At 41.4% G+C, this 19,958-nt stretch overlaps 1 protein-coding gene across 2 annotated transcripts in view; it reads left to right on the top strand.

The window, feature by feature from the left end:
* The window catches only part of MAP3K5 (mitogen-activated protein kinase kinase kinase 5), a 190,874-nt gene that overhangs the window by 125,645 nt on the left and 45,271 nt on the right, over positions 1–19,958 (top strand). For both annotated transcript variants that reach the window (XM_008691227.2, XM_040627839.1), the window contains 3 exons: positions 694–775; positions 13,324–13,457; positions 19,382–19,509. In XM_008691227.2, coding sequence (XP_008689449.2) covers positions 694–775; positions 13,324–13,457; positions 19,382–19,509 — 344 coding nt within the window. The remainder of the gene's footprint in view (positions 1–693; positions 776–13,323; positions 13,458–19,381; positions 19,510–19,958) is intronic.

Raw genomic sequence — 19,958 nt, 5'->3', positions numbered from 1 at the left:
GCCAGCTGTTCCTAATTCATATCAGTGTTTTGCAGATTGTGTTTATGGAACACCATATTTGTGATATTAAAGGCAAAGTATTTAATAGCTGAGATCAAATGTTGTAGTGGCCAACGCTGTATCAAATAGTCACCTCAGAATTTAGAGACACTGTTCCAGAATATGGGTATTTTTGTTAATTCCCATTTTAAATAATAATATGACCATCAGCAAGATGATAATAGCTCATTTTGATGAGTGCACTCTGGTAAGCACTTTACAAGTGTTACATCAAGTCATCTTCCTAACAACCTTTAAGTTAGATACTTCCACGGTCCCTATCTTGTAATGAAGGGGTGAGGCTCAGAGAGGTGGAGGAGCTTGCCCCAAATCACACAAATACTAACAGTCTTGGCCTGACATTCAAGTCCACAGTCTTCACTTCCTATGACTTTGTCTAGTTTCATCATTCTGATTCTATAATATATTACATTACTATTATTTGAAGTGAGGCATTAGGTTGAACAATCCTAGCAACCTGTGTTTTTCTTTTTGAAAAAGCATATTTTTCTTGCTGATACTGATAGTTTGCTTATTGCCTGGCTTTTTAGAAAGTCAGCTCCCATTTTTTGCTCTGAAGTCATATTAGAACATACTTGCTTATATTTACTATCGGATATATTATGAGTGACCACATACCAACTCTCATTGTAGGTTTTTTGAGATGGTGAACACCATCACTGAAGAGAAGGGGAGAAGCACGGAGGAAGGTGATTGTGAAAGTGACTCCCTAGAGGTAATGACTCTGGTTGCATGGTCATTTTACAGAGTTTCTCTGTGGTTTTTTGTTTTTTGCTTTTTTTTTTAAGATTTTATTTATTTATTTGAGAGAGGGAGAGCATGAGTAGGGGGAGGGGCAGAGGGAGAAGCAGAGTCACTACTGAGCAGGAAGCCCAATGCAGGGCTTGATCCCAGGACCCTGAGATCATGACCCGAGCCAAAGGCAGACACTTAACTGACTGAGCAACCCAGGTGCCCCTTCTCTGTGGCTTTTTAAAAAATGAACTATTTAAAGTCTTACTGGGGGATGCATGACGGGGGTGGGGGGACATGTAAGTGGTGGTGAAGGGTGAGGAGCTAGAGTCTGTGAGCTTTCCCTTAATGCTGAAGGCAACTTCTGGAATTTCTTGTTAACAAAGGGCTAAAAGGGGGCACCTTTTAGAGCTAAAAGTGAGCATCCAACTCTTGATTTTGGCTCAGGTCATGATCTCCGGGTCCTGGGATAGAGCCCCATGTCCAGCTCCCCGCTCAGCGGGGAGTCTGCTTGTCTCCCACTCCTTCTGCCCCTCCCCCTGCTCACAAGGCACCCGCGCGCTCTCTCTCTCTCTCTAAAAAAAATTAATAAATATTTTTTTGAAAAGCTAGAAAGCAAACATTGGAGAACTCTTATTTGGGAATGCTGAGTTTTTATATTTTGCTTACCTGATAGTGAGTAACTGTGCTTTATCTGGGAGGATGTCTCCATGCACAGGCCACAGTGCCCTCACATTTTTCATCCTCCTCTGAGATATGTGCAATTCAAACAAGCAAAATTCAGTGAAAATTCTGAATGGCACGACTGGCCGTGGCCTTTCCTTGTATGCTACACAAAGGACCTGGACCAATGGAAGATTAATGGAATAAAGAGAGGAGGTAATAACAACCACCTGAAATACTTTTCCTCTCAACCCCAGTCCTCTGACTTCTGCCTCATGGACACAGGACACTGCAGACACCTATTCCTAATCGTGTCCATTTTCTCTGTCATGGCTCCTCTGTGATAAATAGACTTCCATCGCTGCGAGGATGTCCCAAGAGTACCGAACCCCGTGCTTGAACATCTTCAGAAAGTTGACACTCCTCCAGGCATGACAGTAGGCCAGCTTCTTCTCCAAGGCCTTCCCAGTGTTGGGACAAAATTCAGAATCCAAGCAATACTGAAAATGTCATTTCTAATGTCAGTTCTAATGAAATTGCAGAAGCTAGAACAGCAGCCTGACTGGTGTCCTTGTTTATTAATGTCATCCCACATACGAGAATTTTTATAAAAACATTGAAGTCGTAGGGTAGCAGTTGAAGGAGAATTTAAATATAGTAACCAAGTGTTAACTCTGTCTAGAGTTAAGTTCTATAATTATCTAGCAGTTGTATAGCTTTGATGTTCCTACAGAAGCCTAAGGCCCTTTCATTAAACTTATAAAAAGATGATAGGACCTAATTTGGGGGGAAAAAATGTTTCCCCGTGCATTAGCTTGTGGTCTATAGGAGTGGTAGACAATACTTATTTGTATGTGTTTTATATTTTATAATTTCGTATTTTCTTATTCAAGTGATTTTGTTAGGAATTAGATCTCTTGGCTCCTACATCAGGGCTCCTTGACTAGACCTCATTATCTCTGTTTTTGTTTGGTTTAAAGTTAGTCACTTGATATACAGCAACGACCAAGGTAAAGGGTAGCAAAGACAATGAAAATGAAATAGTTTTATTAGTAAATATAAAATGATGAAGTGGGTGGACTGGAAAATCCATAAAGTTCCTCTGCAACATCATAAAATGCTAGCTTTTTTTAATCAGTAAGAGCTGTCCTTTATTTTATACCCTTCTTTGAGAAACTAAATCCATCTTACCAAAAATACACGTAGCACAGCCAGGCTGTGGCCGCCATATGAGACAACGTGGTCTTCTTAATTGATTAAATCAACAGTTTCAGCTCTACTCCAGGAACCACTTTAACCATATGCATAGCATAACACAGGTCCTGTTGCCTTAGAATTTGTGATGAATTTTGCCAGCTGATTTTTCTAAGACTTGGTTTCCTATAATGTAAAAAAAAAGTAAGATCACTTTTTAAAGAGCTTTCAAGAAGATACAGAATCAAGATCCTTTGATCTGGATACAGTAATGGGTGGCTGTGTTGGGGGGGGCCCTCGTGGTCGGGCAGTGCTGCAAGCACTGAGAACAATTGCCAACCAAATAAGGAGGGGAATGCTCCGGTTTCTCCCTAGGAATAGCCTGGGGGTTTTAATTGCCAGTGCTGACCTCACAAAAACCAGCTTATGCAGTAATGCTGATCCATCAAAGTGCTTGTAACTCACCCATCTCGAGTAAGTGCAGGGATACCATTCTTTTAATGTTAGAAAAGCACTCTAACACTCTGTCCTTTGCGTGCTATCAGGATAATTTAAAATCTTGGACACAGAATAGCTTCTACAGTATTCCCAGTGGACTGGACGGCATATAGAGTGAAGTCAAACATACTTACTTTAAGTGTTTTGGGTAGTTTGTCATTAAACCCCAAGTAGGGACATTGCTGGCGTTTGTGTGTTGGGTGGGGCGTGGGAGGGTGATCTGTGGGCACGATGGTAATGCACGGGGATTGCGATGATGTTCTGGGCTGTGAACATGGTGACAGCTGTCTTCACTCTCCCTCTCATTGAATGTCCCTTTGTAGCCAGAACACCTTTAGGATATGAGTCACCAGACAGCCTGAACTTGTATTTTCGCCTAACTTTTGATAACTTCATGGTTACATTTCTTAGATATTTTCAACATTCTGGATTTAAAATTATTTTATCAGTGTTCTAAATATTTGATTAAAGTGAATTCTCTAATTTCATTACCGCAAAGTGGACTCGACCGTCAGCCCATGAATGACACACACACGAATAATTCCTCTACTTCCCATTCCTGATGATGTAAACAAGGATTCCTTAGAGACCATCTTTTCAGAGCGATTAAGATTTCTATGCAGAACAGTTGCTTTCTGATCATCACCTCAGCTGGGGATAGAATTAAAGTTGTTTCAATGCGTGTGTCAGTTACTCCTGAAGCCTGTGGGAAGCTAGGCCCACAACAAAAGTAAGATGTTGGAAAGGTCAAATGTTCTTTAATGTTCACTTCACTTAGGGCATTGTCAACACTGGCAAACTTTAACTATCAAAATGGTTCTATAAACCACAAATTTGAAGCTAATCCCTAGATTTCTGGATGTTTGAGACTTCTTATCTGAAGCCCATATTAAGATCTGCTTTTCTTTTTGATTCGAATCATAAGGTTTCTTAGACGCAGTACAATTGTGGGAGGGATTCAGCCTCCTTCAGGTCATGGTCAAGCCCCCTTCTCCAGCTGATCAAACCTGACTCTGTTGACATCGCTGTGCCGGGTTCAGGAGCTTTGGATTCTAGTTCGAACTTTGCTAATGGCCAGTTTTATAACTTTGGACAAAATTCGTACTCTTGGCTGGGCTAAAATGATTTTATTCCTCACGTGAGAGTGGAGCAAGAATACCTTAAATATGCTTTCCTAGCTCAAATTCGTATAATTTTTCAAGATTAGTACAAACTGTACAAGGTTATTTCAAATATAGATCAGTCCCCCTTTCAGAGAACTTTTGTGCTTTTGAACAGAAAGAGAAACAGCTTCTTTTGATTCAAGGCCATGTTTTTTGACTCAAGGATGTATTTTGACATGTAAGGGTAATGAATCCAGATCTTAAATAATTTAATAGATTGGTAAATTTGTATTGAAATCATTGAACTGATTGATTGCTATTAACCAGAAGAGTTCTCACATGTATGGAGGTGCCTGGGTGGCTCAGTCATTAAGTGTCTGCCTTTGCCTCAGGTCATGATCCCAGGGTCCTGCGCAGCGGGAAGCCTGCTTCTCCCTCTCCCGCTCCCCCTGCTTATGTTCCCTCTCTTGCTGTCTCTCTCTCTCTCTCAAAAAATAAATCAAAATCTTAAAAAAAAAAAAAAGTTCTAACCCATATCAACTGTGGTCCCTGTTTTGTTCTCTCAGCCTTCCATATTTTCACTAACAGCTTGGGCATCTACCCAGCTGCCTCCTGGGAGAAACCCTGGCTGTGCCTCTCTCCCTCCTCACAGCTTGACATCCCTCCAGCCCAGTCGCCTCATCCTCTCTGTCATTCCCCCATCTCAGGTCCTTACCACCCCTCCTGTGGCCTCATCTCCCTCCTGCCATCAGTATGCATCTCTGTCATCATCAGAGAGATCTCTTACATGATTTTATCCTGTGACTCCCCTCATTAAAAACCTTTGATGCTACTCTTTGTAGAAGAAGGTTTCCACAGATGCAGTGTTCTTAACCCTCTGGCTGGAACATAGCCTTGCCTTTCCACCTCGTGGGCTGGGATTGCCAAACTCTTCCATTTTCCAGAAGGCTGAGCTTTCCTGCCTCTGGGCTTGATCTGCAGATGCCCAGCTCCACATGCTTTTTCGTCTCTGTCCCACCTGGTGACTGCATCCTCATTTTTTGAGATACAAGCCAAGTGTCATTTCTCAATACCACCTCTCACTTTGCTCTCCTAGCATTTCCGGCCCCCTCCTCTGCCCTAGCTCTTCTCATCACGTTATAACTTGGTAGCCTGCACCAGACTGTGAACATCCCAGGGCAGGACTGTGGCTCTGTTTCCTTTCTAATCACATAGTCTCACATGGTATGAGGCATCCAAGCGGAAGTCGTTCAGTCAGATCAGAAGGCTTGGAAGGGTTTGAAGGTGGTGTGTGATAAAGCCAGGATTGTTTAAAAATATCTCAAACTGGGGGAGAGGGCTATGGATCGGAAGGGACAGAGTAGGTGCTGTGACACTGGCTTGAAAGTTGTTCAGTCAGTGGTAAGTCCGTGAAAGAATGAACGCTGTAATCAAGCTGCGAATCATAACCAAGGCATTATCGACTCATTCTCTTTTCATCTCTTTCTTTTTTGTATCTCCTTGGGGGGAAAAAAAAGCCAGATACAAATTACCAAGCTCCTTTTGGTCCTCAGTACAAAATATGCTGTGTCTCCGTCCCCACTCGTGTCCCAAACACGCACATATATTGTACTTCTCCGTACCTCCTTCTCTGCCTCTTCCCCTCCCGCTGCTCTCCCTTTTCCTCTCTGTCCCTCTTTCTCTTGTATTCATTTGTTCCTCACTGTCTCATCAAAATGGGCACATGACGACTTAAACCTGAAGCAGTCATAGCACCTGGCCCTGTGAACCGGTTCACACCTACTTTCCAGCATACATAAAGAGAAAGTTGACCCCTTGTGGGGTGAAGTGGAGACAAGCAAGAGAAAAGGAACATTCTCCTTTGACGCGAACGTGGGCGGAATGATAAAGTACCTCACCATTTCCTTTTCTGCTGATGTGCTTCACAAACATTAACAGTGAATTGTGGTTCAGAACTCATTTAAATCCATTTGGAATCATCAGCACACTGGTTTGTTTGTCTTTAACACCCTGTTTCTATTTTTGCACTGAAGCTCAACCCCCACATTTACCGCACTGAGAAGATGTATCCCTGACAGTGTTGTGTGGTATGAGTACTGATTTGTTACTCATTCTTTCATTCTGTTAGGAAAGAAAACCACTTTTTCTTCTGTCAACTAGGTTCAGTGATTGGGGGCCTGCAAATTAACGGACAAAAGACAGATCACCAAGAGAAAAGACAAGGTTTATTCGTGTATACAGGAGCACACAGAGTGGCATCTGATCAGCGAGAGTTAAATTTGCTTATCCTACTAAGAAAAGTCCTTCAGAGGACCTTAAGGAAAAGCACATAGCAGGGAAACGAATGAGGAAAAAATGTGGAAGGCACAGAATGTTTTGGCAAGGTTTTGTTTATGTAATTTCTCATCCAGGTACAAGTGGTCCTGAACCTCCCAGAGAGGGGATTTTTGGCAGCTGTATTTTCAGGAGGCTTTGCTTAAGCCAGCAAAAGAGATTAGGTTTTTAATGCAGCTACTGTTGATTCAGATATGTTCAGCTTAAGATCATCTTTATACCATATTAATGGGTATAAATTCAATTCACTCAGCGAATATTTATTCGCACCCAATGGTTGTCATTATTTTAGGTGCTGGGGATACAACAGAGAAAAAATTGAGAAAAATCCCTGCCCTCACTGAGCTTACATTCTAGCGAAAGACTGACAATAAACAACATAAATAAGTAAAATACATAGCATGTTTGATAATGATCAGTATTAAGGAGAAAAATTAAGAAGGGAAGGGTTCAGAAAGTTCCAATGTAACAGAGCATGCAAGTTTAGACCAATAAGCCAGGGAAGGCTCATTGAGAAGGTGATGTTTGAGTAAAGGCCCAAGGGAGAAGAGATCCATCAAACTAGATATTTGAACCTACAGCGTTTTTAGCATTTTATTAATGCTATTAATTGTTATTAATGTTTTTGACATTTACATACTAAGAAGGCAATACAGACTGAAAATTAACAAAGCTACCATGCAGGTCTTTGAGGTGACCATTCACCTAATGTAATTAAGCACCAGAGGGAACTGCATGGCCTTTGGAAGGTGGTGGTTTTACTGTAGGTCCCTTGACAGTGCGGGAATTAAGTGAATCACCACTTTGTTGTTTGGCCTTGTCAATATTGTCTTCCTACGCTGATTCCCTTTCCAGTACCAGACTTAGATTATTCTGGGCAGGCAACAATAGAGGGATGATTCTAGAAGTATTCCCATCATTGCTTCACAATGCAGTTGTTTCCCTTAGCAACAACCTAATTCACTAACCTATTGCCATAGAAATAGAATGCAGAGTATATAAGCAGTGTAATCTTACTTTTTAGTTTTTAAAACGCTCTTTCCTCCACCCCTGACGTTTTCCATGTTTCCAATTTAACACACCTTATCGTCCCTTGGCCTGTAGCCCAGCTCTGTTCTACTTTTTTTTTTTTGGCATATAGACCAGGGCAGTCTCCTCAAACCTGCCTTTCCAATTTGTATCTCTATATGGTTAAGAATAGAAAAGAAATTTTAAAAACTAAGCAGCAGTTACTCCCTGGAATGGCTTCCAATCACTTTGGTCTTATTAAAAGTCCTTTTGATATTTATGGTGACCACTTTGTTCAACAGGAATTGACTGCCATACCTAATAAGTAATCTTTTAAAAAAGAAGAGTCTTTTGATGCTTTGGATTCGGAGGGGAACTAAAACTGGGGCAGCCTCATGGAGGTTTATCTATTCTTCACCACACTGTATAAATATCCCTGTGGCAAAACTCCTTTCAACCAAAAATAAACTGATGCTGACTTTCAATGATTTGTTTTGGCACCTGGTTTATAAAAAAAAAAAAATGTTTCTCATCAAATTTTCTATATCCCGATTAATCAATTAAGTAAATAACTGCTGAGCATCTTCAAACCAGATATTGCCAAGACGAGGGGTAGAGCAATTAAAGATAAATCGTAGCTCTCACAAAGCTCAGAGTTTAGACAGGGATGCAGACTGAGCAAGAGAAGGAAGAGTTTCGAAAGCATGAATAAGGGCGGAAAGCCTTGGAAGCACATCAGACCAGAAAGTAACCCAGCTCCTGAGTGTCAGTTGGGCAGTTCAGGAAAGCTTCCTAAAGCTTGGTTTTGAAAGACAAGGCAGAATTACCGAGGTAGAAAACACAGCATGTGCAAAGGCACAAAGGTCTCGGGAACCTCACTGAGAGATTTTGGAGGAGACTGATGAGAGAGAAGGTTGGACACAGAGACAGCACAAAGAAGCTGAATGAAACACCTTTTAAAAAAGCAGAGGCAGTGGTACAGACATGGACAGCTCACTTTGGAAGTTTGGACTTTGGAAAATTCACTGCCATCTTAAGGAGAGCGGATCAGGGAACAGGGCAACAAGAGAGGAAAGCCAGTTGAGTCTGTAGAATTGGTATGGTAGAAAAGCACGGAAGGCCTGATTCGAGGCAAGAACAGATACACCTGATAGCATTCGGCAATCAGTTGGATATGGGGAGTGAGGGAAAGGAAAGAATGGAGTCTACGATGGCCACCAGATGTCTCCCAGATACCTGTTTGGATAAGAGAATGAATGTTCCATGAATATTGATGACACACTGAAATACCTTTATCATGATGGTGTTTGGAAACAGAAGTAAGACTATCCCTACAATGTTGGTAGTGGTCGGAACACTAAATCAGGAATCATGAGCTGGGTATAAACCACAAGTCTAATTGTTGTGTCACTGGAAAAGATATTTCTGATCATTTGTAAATTGAAGCTAATCATAGTCCTTCCCTATTCTGACACAGGCTTATTATGACCATCAAATGAGATAGGTTATGGAGAGTTGATTTTTTTTTCTTTTAAATTATAAAGCATTATAATAATGTGGTGGTAGTACCAGGTTCAGTGTGTAGGTGTCTACGCCCCTGATAGGGCACACTAGCAAAGATGAGCTCCTTTGGTGATTCGTCCCTGGCCTACCTCCTGCTGGCCTGGGTCCTAGCTGGTAGATTTCCAGCATGTGTGGCCCAGCATATGGAAGTCTGGGCCACTGGAATTGGGTGTGGAGTCTTAGGCTCTTTCTGGTGGAATTTTTTGACTATTTTTCCTGCCTCTTTGCTGGAGCCTAGTGTTATCTTCCAGTCTGAGGAAATTGCTAAATGATTCCTGCTCCCTGTTCCCTCACCCTGAAAATGTGCCAGATGTTCTGCTCTGGACTAGGACCATCTTTGGCCTTACATTAGACATCCAGAACAGGAGTATTCTTTCATGTACATGGGGTATAGTGTTGCCAATGGGAAAGTAAGATGCGTCCCTTCCAGAGCATGGTGTTTGTCCTTCGCCAGAGAAGGATCCATGGTAGGGAGGTCAGTGCTCGCCCAGTCCTGGCTTGGTGCTGGGCATAGTTTTCCCCAGGAGAATACAACTAATTGCTTTCTCTCAGTGCTTGGAAACCTGTTGGAAACAAATAAACTGAAGCTGGTAATGACAAAACCACGTTTTCCTCATCCTCCTTGGCAGTGGTCCCTCAAGTCAAGTCTGTGTACCCTGGAGAGTTTGCAGAGTGATCTGATTACTACCTTTGTAGGTAATTTGTCCTTTTTAATGTCTGCTTCCTTTTTGATCTTTTGTTTGCTTTTTATTTGGTAATTTCCCAATACCATGTCTGCGTGCGAATTTCTTTTTTATTTTTCCTACTTAGGGCTCAGTTTTCAGAAGTTATGTTTGATTCTGTCTCGGATCTGCCTGGCCTTTTTTGGAATGTTTTATCCTTTTCTCCTGGTTTTTGATTTCTTATTTTATATCTTTATGTTAAATGTACTTATTTTAAAGTTTTTGTTTCTTTTGCTTTATGAAGTTTAGGGAAATTGATATTTGTCAAATCTGCTAACTCACTGGTGGTGAATTATTTCCTTATATGTTTTAAAATTTGGGGTTGTGAGCTCAATTTCAATGACATACTATGAGTGAGAATCCTGCATGGTCCGTCTTAAGGGAGTCTCTCTTTAAGATGTTTTTGCTTTGTTTTTGCTAGTACTCCAGGGATGTTCCAGGCTGAAGAGCAATTATACGTATCATGATAAGTGTAAATTTGAACTAAACCAGCATGAGTACCAGCCTATGGTGGAAATTATTCGGAGTATTCAGAAAATATTGTTTTTGTCCACCCAGAGCTCAGTTTAAGATGGATGAGCTTTATTTTTGTTTCCCTGTGCAGTGGGCTAGCTCTATGCTAATCTACCCTTTCATCAATTATAGTCCTTTAAGGACCCTGATTTCAAGGGTCCATCTCTTCACCTGGTCTTAGGCACAAGGTCCTGTTTTCTATCCCTTTATGGGCATTAAGACGAAAGTACCAGATAAGGGGTTGACAGACTATAGCCCAAAGGCCAAATACAGCCTGCCACTACCCTTAGTAAATGTAGTTTTACTGGAACACAAGCATGCCCATCTGTTTATATTGACTGAGCTGTTTTCGTGGTACAATGGCAGAGTTGAGTGGTTGCCACAGAGATCATATGGCCCACAAATCTGAACATATTCAATATCTGGCCCTTTAGAGAAAGCATTTGCCAACTTCTGCCCAAGATTAATGAGACTGAAAGCCCAGCCCTCATCCCCACCCCTTGGGCTGCAGGGACATCAATTATGATTACCCCTCAAGTGGTCCTCTTTCTCTTTATTTCTAGCTCCTGGCAGTCTTCTTTACTTTTTTTAAGCCCTGCCAGGCATTTAAAATGTGTCTATTTTGGGACGCCTGGGTGGCTCAGTTGGTCAAGTGCCTGACTCTTGATTTCAGCTCAGGTCATGATCTCAGGGTCGTGAGATCAAGCCCTGCATCAGGCTCCACAATGAGCGTGGAGCCTGCTTAAGATTCTCTCTGCTCTCCCTGTGCCCTTTCCCTGCCACTTGCATGGTCTATCTCTCTATATATATCCCTCTATTAAAAAAAAAGTGTGTCTATTTTATTTTATGTAGGTGTTTTTAACAGGAAGTCTTCCAAATACCAAGTCCACATATTACCTTCTATTTTCTTGGATAATATAGACTGCTGTGTGCATAAGATGTTATTTATGAACCTAACGACAACCACAAATCAAAACCCCACAATAGATACACAAACAATAAAGAGAAAGGAATCCAAGCATATCACTAAAGAAAGCCATCAAACCACAGGGGAAGAGAGCAAAAGAAGAAAGGAACAGAGAACTACAAAAACAACCATAAAACAAATAATAAAATGGCAGTAATGACATACCTCAATGATTACTTAGAATGTAAATGGATGCTCCAATCAAAAACATAGGGTGACTGTATAACAAAACAAGACCCATCGATGTGCTGCCTACTAGAGACTCACGTCAGACCTGAAGACACCTGCAGATTGAAAATGAGGGGATAGAAGAATATTTACCATGCAGATTGAAGCAAAAGGAAAGCTGGGATAGCAATAGGTATATCGAACAAAATAGACTAAAACAAAGACTGACAAGAAACAGAAAAGGACACTACATGTTGATAAAGGGAGCCATCCAACAAGAGGATATAAAATTGCAAGTATTTATGCACCCAACATGAGAGCACCTAAATGGATAAAGCAACTATTAACAGACATAAAGGAAGAAATTGACAGTAATACAAAAATAGTAGGGAAATTTAACACCCCACTTACATCAATGGATAGACCATTTTGACAGAAAATCAACAAGGAAACAGTGGCTTTGCATGAGACATTGGACCAAATGGACCTAACATAGATTTAGAACATTCCATCCCAAAAAAGCATAATACATATTTTTTGAAGTGCACATAGAACATTCTCCAGCATCGGTCATGTTAAGCCACAAAACAAGTCTCAATAAATTAAAAAAGATTGAAATCATATGCATCTTTTCTGACCACAATGGTATGAAACTAGAAATCAACCACATGAAAAAATTTGGAAAGAACACAAACACATGGAGGCTAAATAACATGCCATTGAACAATGTATGGGTCAACCAAGAAATCAAAGAGGAAATTAAAAAATGCATGGAGGCAAATGAAAATGAAAATACAACAGTCTGAAATCACTGGGATGCAACAAAAGCTATTCTGAGAGGGAGGATTATAGCAATCCAGTCCTACCTGAAGAAACAAGACTATCTCAAAGAAACACCCTAACCTTACACTTAAAGGAACTCAAAAAAAAAAAAAAAAAATCAAGCCCAACACTAATAGAAAGAGGAAATAATAAAGATGAGAGCAGAAATAAATAATATAGAAACAAAAAACAATAGAATGGACTAACAAAACTATTTCTCATTTTCAAAATGTATTTTGGCCTTGAGGAATTGGAGGTAAAGGAAAATCCTTATTTTAGCATTGTCAATGCAGAAGACCTTAAAATTTTTCTTCTTACCCACAACCTTTTTTTCAGTGGCTTTATTCTCTTGGCAGATTATGAAATACTTGGACAGTATCAAAAGCTGAGAAACAGGGGCGCCTGGGTGGCACAGCGGTTGGGCGTCTGCCTTCGGCTCAGGGCGTGATCCCGGCGTTGTGGGATCGAGCCCCACATCAGGCTCCTCCGCTGGGAGCCTGCTTCTTCCTCTCCTACTCCCCCTGCTTGTGTTCCCTCTCTCGCTGTCTGTCTCTATCTCTGTCAAATAAATAAATAAAATCTTTAAAAAAAAAAAAGCTGAGAAACAGAAGAAAGCTCAATTAGATATAATATTGATAAACATTCTTGCTAATCATACTCATCTCTAGATCTGTGAAAAATAGGATTTAGTGGATAAAAGAATCCAAGTGGCCTTTTGAAGAAGCACTTCTCTGGATTTAAATACAGCGCCGCTACTGTGTTCGGAGCCATTGTGAAAACAGGACCGCGCGAGCGGCTTTACGTTCAGAGTGTCCCGTTTCTGGCTGTTGAAGCCGCTTTGAGCTTCATCCTGTTGTTGTGTGTGTTAAAGCCATTTGATAAAATAAGGGGAAATGCTCTTGGAAAAAGTTGATGTTTAAAATGTAGAATGCAAGTCACGTTTTAATCTTCTGTCCCCCGCGTTTTCCTTTTGTAGTATGACTATGAATATGACGAGAACGGTGACAGAGTCGTTTTAGGGAAAGGCACTTACGGGATCGTCTATGCAGGCCGAGACCTGAGCAACCAAGTCCGAATCGCTATAAAGGAAATCCCAGAGAGAGACAGCAGGTACAGTAATTGTGGCTAATAAAAGCTGCTTTCAAGGTCCTTTGGGTTGTTTGTAGCATTTTAGACAATGTTTTGGTGATATTCTAATGAACGACACTGTCTGAAAACGCCAGTGTCTTAATCAGCCCTCTCTGAGGTTTTGTTGCTGCGTCAGTGAGTGATTCAAGCACAACCCCCTGGTGGGGAAGGACCGGCCTCTCAGAGCTGACCAGGACAGGACTTCTAAAGAGTAGAAAAGACAATGGCCTGTGTGTGTTGGGCTCAGTTGTGTCAGAGAATGGTTGATTTATTAAATGGATAGATGGGGAGTAAGCAGGATCAGAAATGGTTTGAACCACAGGTTTCAATGTGTAATTTCCTTCCTAAGGAGCTTCAAAGTCATCCCTGCATCTTAACAAGTGGAAAGCTGACCACACTAAGACCAAATTAAAAATTCTTGGATCCATTGGAGAAGTAGAGTTACAGGCCATGCCACTGCCCCCAAATTTGGAGACACAGTCATGGGAGGCGGGGTATGGGGGCACATCTTTGTGACTTCTGCCTCTAGAAGCCCTACCAGACCCTCACAGTGATGTTCAAGAAAAATCCCCCCATGCTTCCAGCAGGGGGAAGGGGGAAAGGAACCATTTTGAAATATCCCACAGCTCTGTTCTTCCTAAGAAGGCCTGACCTCAGAGAGACTATTTTTACCAGGGCCTAACCTAGGAGAGTGTTATCAGAGCCTAAACAGCTGGGGGAAAGGAAGTACCCAACTCCTGCCCACCATAACCGTCCTGTCCCAGCTGAGGGCAGCAGGAGACAGGGGAGGAGGGAGACTGCAAAGCATTTGTGAGGCTCCCAGCCCAGGGGCCCAGGCTCTCGAAGAGACTGAGACCTAAGCATAAGATTATAGAATGCTTCCCCTGCCGGAGTTCCTTTTACCTAATACATCATGCCTGACTTTCAACAAAAATGACAAAGCATACCAAAAGGCAAAAACACAGCTTGAAGAGACAGAGCAAGCCTCAGAACCAGACTCCGATATGGCAGGGATGTTGGAATGATCAGACCAGGAATTTAAAGCAACTTGAATGTGCTAAAGGCTCTAACGGGTAAAGTAGATAGTGTACGAAAACAGAGGGAGTGTAAGCAGAGATGGAAATCCTAAGTAAGAATCAAAAGAGATGCTAGAGACCGAAATCACTACCAAATGAAGAGTGCCTTCGATGGGCTGGGCAGGGCTTCCTCTCTGAGCTGAAGGATATGGCCATAGGAACTTCCAGAACTGGGGCGTGTGGGTGACTCGGTTGAGCATCTGGCTCTCAGTTTCAGCTCAGGTCACGATCTCAGGGTCGTGAGATCATGTCCACTCAAGACCAGCTTTCTTCAGAAAGGACACTCCCCTGAGCTGTCTGGGTCATCTGTCTACCCAGCCTCTCCACTTGGAAGTTTCCAGGTTAACGTGGCGAAAACGGAACTGTGGATTTTGACCCCCAGGTGTGTTCACCCGACCCTGCCTCAGTGAAGGTTCTCCCAGCCATCAGCTGTTCAGGCCAAAACCTAGGATTCCTTTAGATTCCTCTCTCTCACTCGATGTCTCCTGCATCAGTAAGTCGTACTGTTGCCTCAGCTTGTGTAACACATTCTCAGTCTCCCCAGTCTTGCCCATCACCACGGCTGCAAGTCCAACGTCAGCCTTCAGGTCTCTCGCACGGGCTCCTTGCCGCAACTGCCTGGTAACTAGTCTCTGCCTTCACTCCCTCCTCTACTTCTACTCCAGCCTCCCTCAGAGAAGCCACAGAGATGTCTCTGAAGTGGAAATCACATCATGTCACTGCTGCTTGAAACCCTTCCGCGGACCCTTATCGTAACCAGCACGAAACCCCAAGCCCTTAGCACAGACATCTGCCTCCCTCTGTGGCTCCTCCGTGGCAGCCGCACCGACCCGGGCACGCAGGGGCTATTCCAGAGAACCCAGCAGGATTGCCTCATCTCGGTCCGTTCTCAGTTCAGACCTTAAGCCAGCAGACAGGCCTTCCTCACGTACCCCAAGCTGGAAAACACACCCTCCCAAGCATCCAGTGTCCCAGGTCCCAGCTCTGTTTGCCTTTCCGTCCTTAGGGTGTGACTTACCCCCATGGCCACTTTGCCTCCAGATGCCATATCTGCATTTGAGGTAGGAAGAAGAAAAAAGACAACAAACTTTCCCAGAAGCATCCAGCATACTTTCACCTCTATTCTATTCGCCAAAAGTGACCACCCTGAACCCCAAGGGAGGCTAGGGACTCAGTAGCTTTTTAGCTAGTCCTTTGTTTCCTCAAACAAAATCCTACAAAGAGGGAAGAACAGACGTGAGGTAGGCAAACAGCTATTGCTGTCTGCCCCACGTATGGTTTTCATTTTATTTTCTGTGATATTGTTGCACAGTTTCCTCTTGGTTAATCCGTGAGACGTATTTATGAATTCTCTCTTATGAGATGATGATAGAAATTATTAATGAAATACCTAGGGCAATATATATCAATTTGTCATATTAAACATTTTGTTAAGTATTCCTGTAGTTTACATAACACATACATAGATTTTGAAACAATATAAAATGTAAAGGGCTTATCACTATCCAGTCACTGCAGCAAACCTGCCCATCTTTAGCACCATCCCTTCCCCTCCCACCAGCAGGTGAATTTAAGTAGGTAGTTGGAAGCAAACCACTTTTAGAATCCCCTTTGTAACTTAAGTTTATTGGTCACACACACAAAGCACACACACACAGCACACCAACCCCAACAAAGGCCCTGTTCTGTAGCAACGCATTTGGCAGAATGTGGGTTGTTTGAAGGATGCCTGGGTGGCTCAGTCGTTAAGCGTCTGCCTTCAGCTCAGGGCGTGATCCCGGCGTTCTGGGATCAAGCCCCGCATCAGGCTTCTCTGCTGGGAGCCTGCTTCTTCCTCTCCCACTCCCCCTGCTGTGTTCCCTCTCTCGCTGGCTGTCTCTCTCTGTCAAATAAATAAATAAAATCTTTAAAAAAAAAAAAAAAGACTGGGGCACCTGGGTGGCGCAGTCGTTAAGCGCCTGCCTTCAGCTCAGGGCGTGATCCCGGAGTTCTGGGATCAAGCCCCACATCAGGCTCCTCCGCTATGAGCCTGCTTCTTCCTCTCCCACTCCCCCTGTTTGTGTTCCCTCTCTAGCTGGCTGTCTCTATCTCTGTCAAATAAATAAATAAATAAAATCTTTAAAAAAAAAAAAGAAAAGAAAAGAAAACCCTCGTATGACAAGTGCTTCTCTTAAAGAGCTGGCGCTGGGCATCTCCTTGTTACCTATAAGAACAAAAGTGAAGTGTCTTATGTTATGGTGAGAGCACACAAGTTGTTTTCATCTGTATGCCCCGGAGAGGTTTTCATGTTGCATGTAAAAAGATAGCAGTTAGGAAGGACACTTGCTAAGGTAATAGGATGCATGTGAATAATGCATGACCCAGCATCTACTACCCTTGGCCATCTGGAGTGAAGGATCAGAGCAACAAAAACAGTTGCTTCTGTGTTTCCTTCACACTTTAAAAACACTTGTTTGAGAATCGGAGTCGTAGGAGAGAAGTGGTGGTGGATTCACGCTCTATCCCAAGTAGTTGTTAATCTCAAATTGGCTTCCTCCTCTAATGTTCTACACACACCTGAACTATTTATGTAGATAGTTATTCTCTACCCCGCTGCATATTAGAGCCAACAGGGGCACTTTAAAAAATTACTGATACTCAGGCCTTACCCCCCGAAATTCTGGAGTAGGTCGTAGGCATTGATTATTTTTAAAAAATCCTTTCAGGAGGTGAGACGTCCAGCTAAGGCTGGGAACCACTGGTGTGGATGGATGTAGTGGGCATTTGACTCAGAGAAGGTGCTTTGGAAACACATATTGATTAATAATTTTTAAAGCCAAATATGTATAAGTAACTCTGATTATCTATACCATTTCTTCTTTCCATTGTCACAGCTAATAGAGAAGAAATAAGATTTTCTTGTAATTTCATAGATAAGCATTGCTTATTGACTTGAACAAATTAGAATTTCATGCTTATTTGGTGATTGGCACTCACCCTTTCACTTAGTGAGAATTTCTGAGTGTTACTAATCAATTTCATATTGGAGAAGAGTTCTTATTCTTAGCTAGGTTGAAACCAGACTATTATTGTAACTTTTAAGCTATCCTTTGGTTACATAATGGAGGGGGCAGGGGAGTAGCCTATTTCCTTTTCCACGATCTTATATTTAAATATTCATGATTGATTTTCAATAGAGGGTCAGGAGGTGGGAGTCCTTTGGCTCATCATAAACTGAATTAATCACTTGCTTCGGATTATTTAGTCATTTTAATGCCCTAAATCTGTAGAATAGACCCAATATTTGCTACTAATTTATCTCATGCATATCAAGAGCAATCTTATTACCTAGCGTTAATAAAGTGGCTTAAACACCATGGAAAAAATAACTTGCAAATGTCCTGAGAATCATAACCTAAGTGTCTTACTGGTAACACCATAGACCTGTATTTCTCATGTTGTCTCAGTTACCAAAATGGAGTTATCTCTAATTGGTATCCTGTTAAGGGGTTTAGTTTAATACCTACCTTTATAGTTCCTAGAGCAGTTCTAAAGAAAAATAAAATGAGTAAAAGATCTAAAATACAAGTTAATTTTTTGTTGTTGTTGGAAGCATTCTGAGCAATATTTTACAGATTATAAAAGTTTGTTTAAATTAAATGAATTTGAATTTCTGTAACCTCCTAATTGCTTTAGCTTTGTAGCTTATCCTGAAAAGCTTCATGAAAATAGCATTATTCGGTACTAACCAATTGTAGTATTTATTATTGGCATTCAAAAAAATCCATTCTGTTTACATGGATTTGCCATCATAAGATCTAAGCATTTCTTGTACTAGCACTGAAGCAAATAATGAGGCATCAGGTTTGTAGTTTATGGTCTAGTGGTTAGTGCCTTTCATACCTGTAACCTCCATTGTACAAGAGAAAAAAAATTAGAGAATAGCTTTGGGTCTCTGATGCCCTACCATGGTTAGTTACACAGTAATCGTATTAATATAAGTATATAATATAATATTAATATTCAAGATTGCTAAGAGTCTAAAAGCTTTATAGTACTTCAAATAATCATCAAAAGGGTTGTTCTGTCTGTTCCAGAAATATAAAACACTTTCACTGTATGATCTGATAAAACAATGTATGTGATTTTGAAAGAAACCAGACGGTTTGATGCTGGTCTTTCAGCATGAAGGCATGGGTAGGATGGGGTAAAAAAAATCATGATATACTAGAATTGATGGACCCAGTAAGATGAGGATTTGCCAGGAGCTCAAGGAGACTTGGGATATAAATGGTTTTATGTTTTCTACAGACGAGTTGCTGGGCCTTTCAGTAAGTTCAGGAATGAAAATGAAAGTGATTTGCAATTTTTATCTTCCAGGTCAAGAGTCTCCGGGAATAGTAGAGTTATGTTATGAGGCCAGTGGAGTAGAAAGTCATGTTAATGTAGACAGTGAGCTGTGTGGGTGCGTTCAGTTCTCCTAGACTAGTATCTTAACTCTGTCACTTACTAGCTTTAAGATCTTGGACAGGTTAGTTATCCTGTTGGTGAATCAATTTCCTCATTTGTAAAATGGGCATCTTAAAAGTACCGTCTCCTGGGGTTGTTGTGAGAAATGAGTTAATGTATACAGTAGTCTCAGATCAATGCCTGACACATTTCCCCTCAGACCCTACCTACCACCGCTTCAGCTTCACAGAGTTTATGTTAGAGAAATAAATACTTTAGATAGTCATATTTTACTTTATGTATGGACGTATATTTAGCTGATGTTTTCAATTTGTATTGCTTACATTTATACACTAAAATCTGGCTGCATAATTAGCTCATCAACATTTGCATGTCTTTTAGATACTCCCAGCCCCTACATGAAGAAATAGCATTGCATAAGCATCTAAAGCACAAAAATATTGTCCAGTATCTGGGCTCTTTCAGCGAGAATGGTTTCATCAAAATCTTCATGGAGCAGGTCCCAGGAGGTAAGAGATGTTTTTCTTTCTTTAAAAAAGTATAAATTTTTAAGGGCTTGAAGAGGAGCACGATTGAACGGGATTTACTAGTTTACAGGTCTTAATTTGTCTACGTTAAAAGATAAATTAGATTATGTTCATTGCAGCATTATTTACAAGAGCCAAGATATGGAAACGACCTAAGTGTCCATCATCGGATGAATGGATAAAGATGATGTGTTCTATACACGATGGAATATTAGTCATTCCTAAAAAAGAGTGACATCTTGCCATTTTCGACAACACAGATGGACTGTGAGGGCATTATGCTGAGTGAAATAAGTTTTACAGAGAAAGACAAATACTGTATGATCTCACTTCCATGTAGAATGTAAAAAAACCCCAAAAACCCCAAACAACGAAACAAAAAAACCAAGCTCATAAATAACAGAGAACAAATAGGTAGTTGCCAGAAGTGG

The sequence above is a fragment of the Ursus maritimus genome, unplaced genomic scaffold, assembly GCF_017311325.1.
Source record: "Ursus maritimus isolate PB19 unplaced genomic scaffold, ASM1731132v1 scaffold_13, whole genome shotgun sequence".
Classification (NCBI taxonomy): domain Eukaryota; kingdom Metazoa; phylum Chordata; class Mammalia; order Carnivora; family Ursidae; genus Ursus; species Ursus maritimus.
Note: the sequence above shows the minus strand (reverse complement) of the source record. Positions and strands in the feature narration are given on the sequence as shown.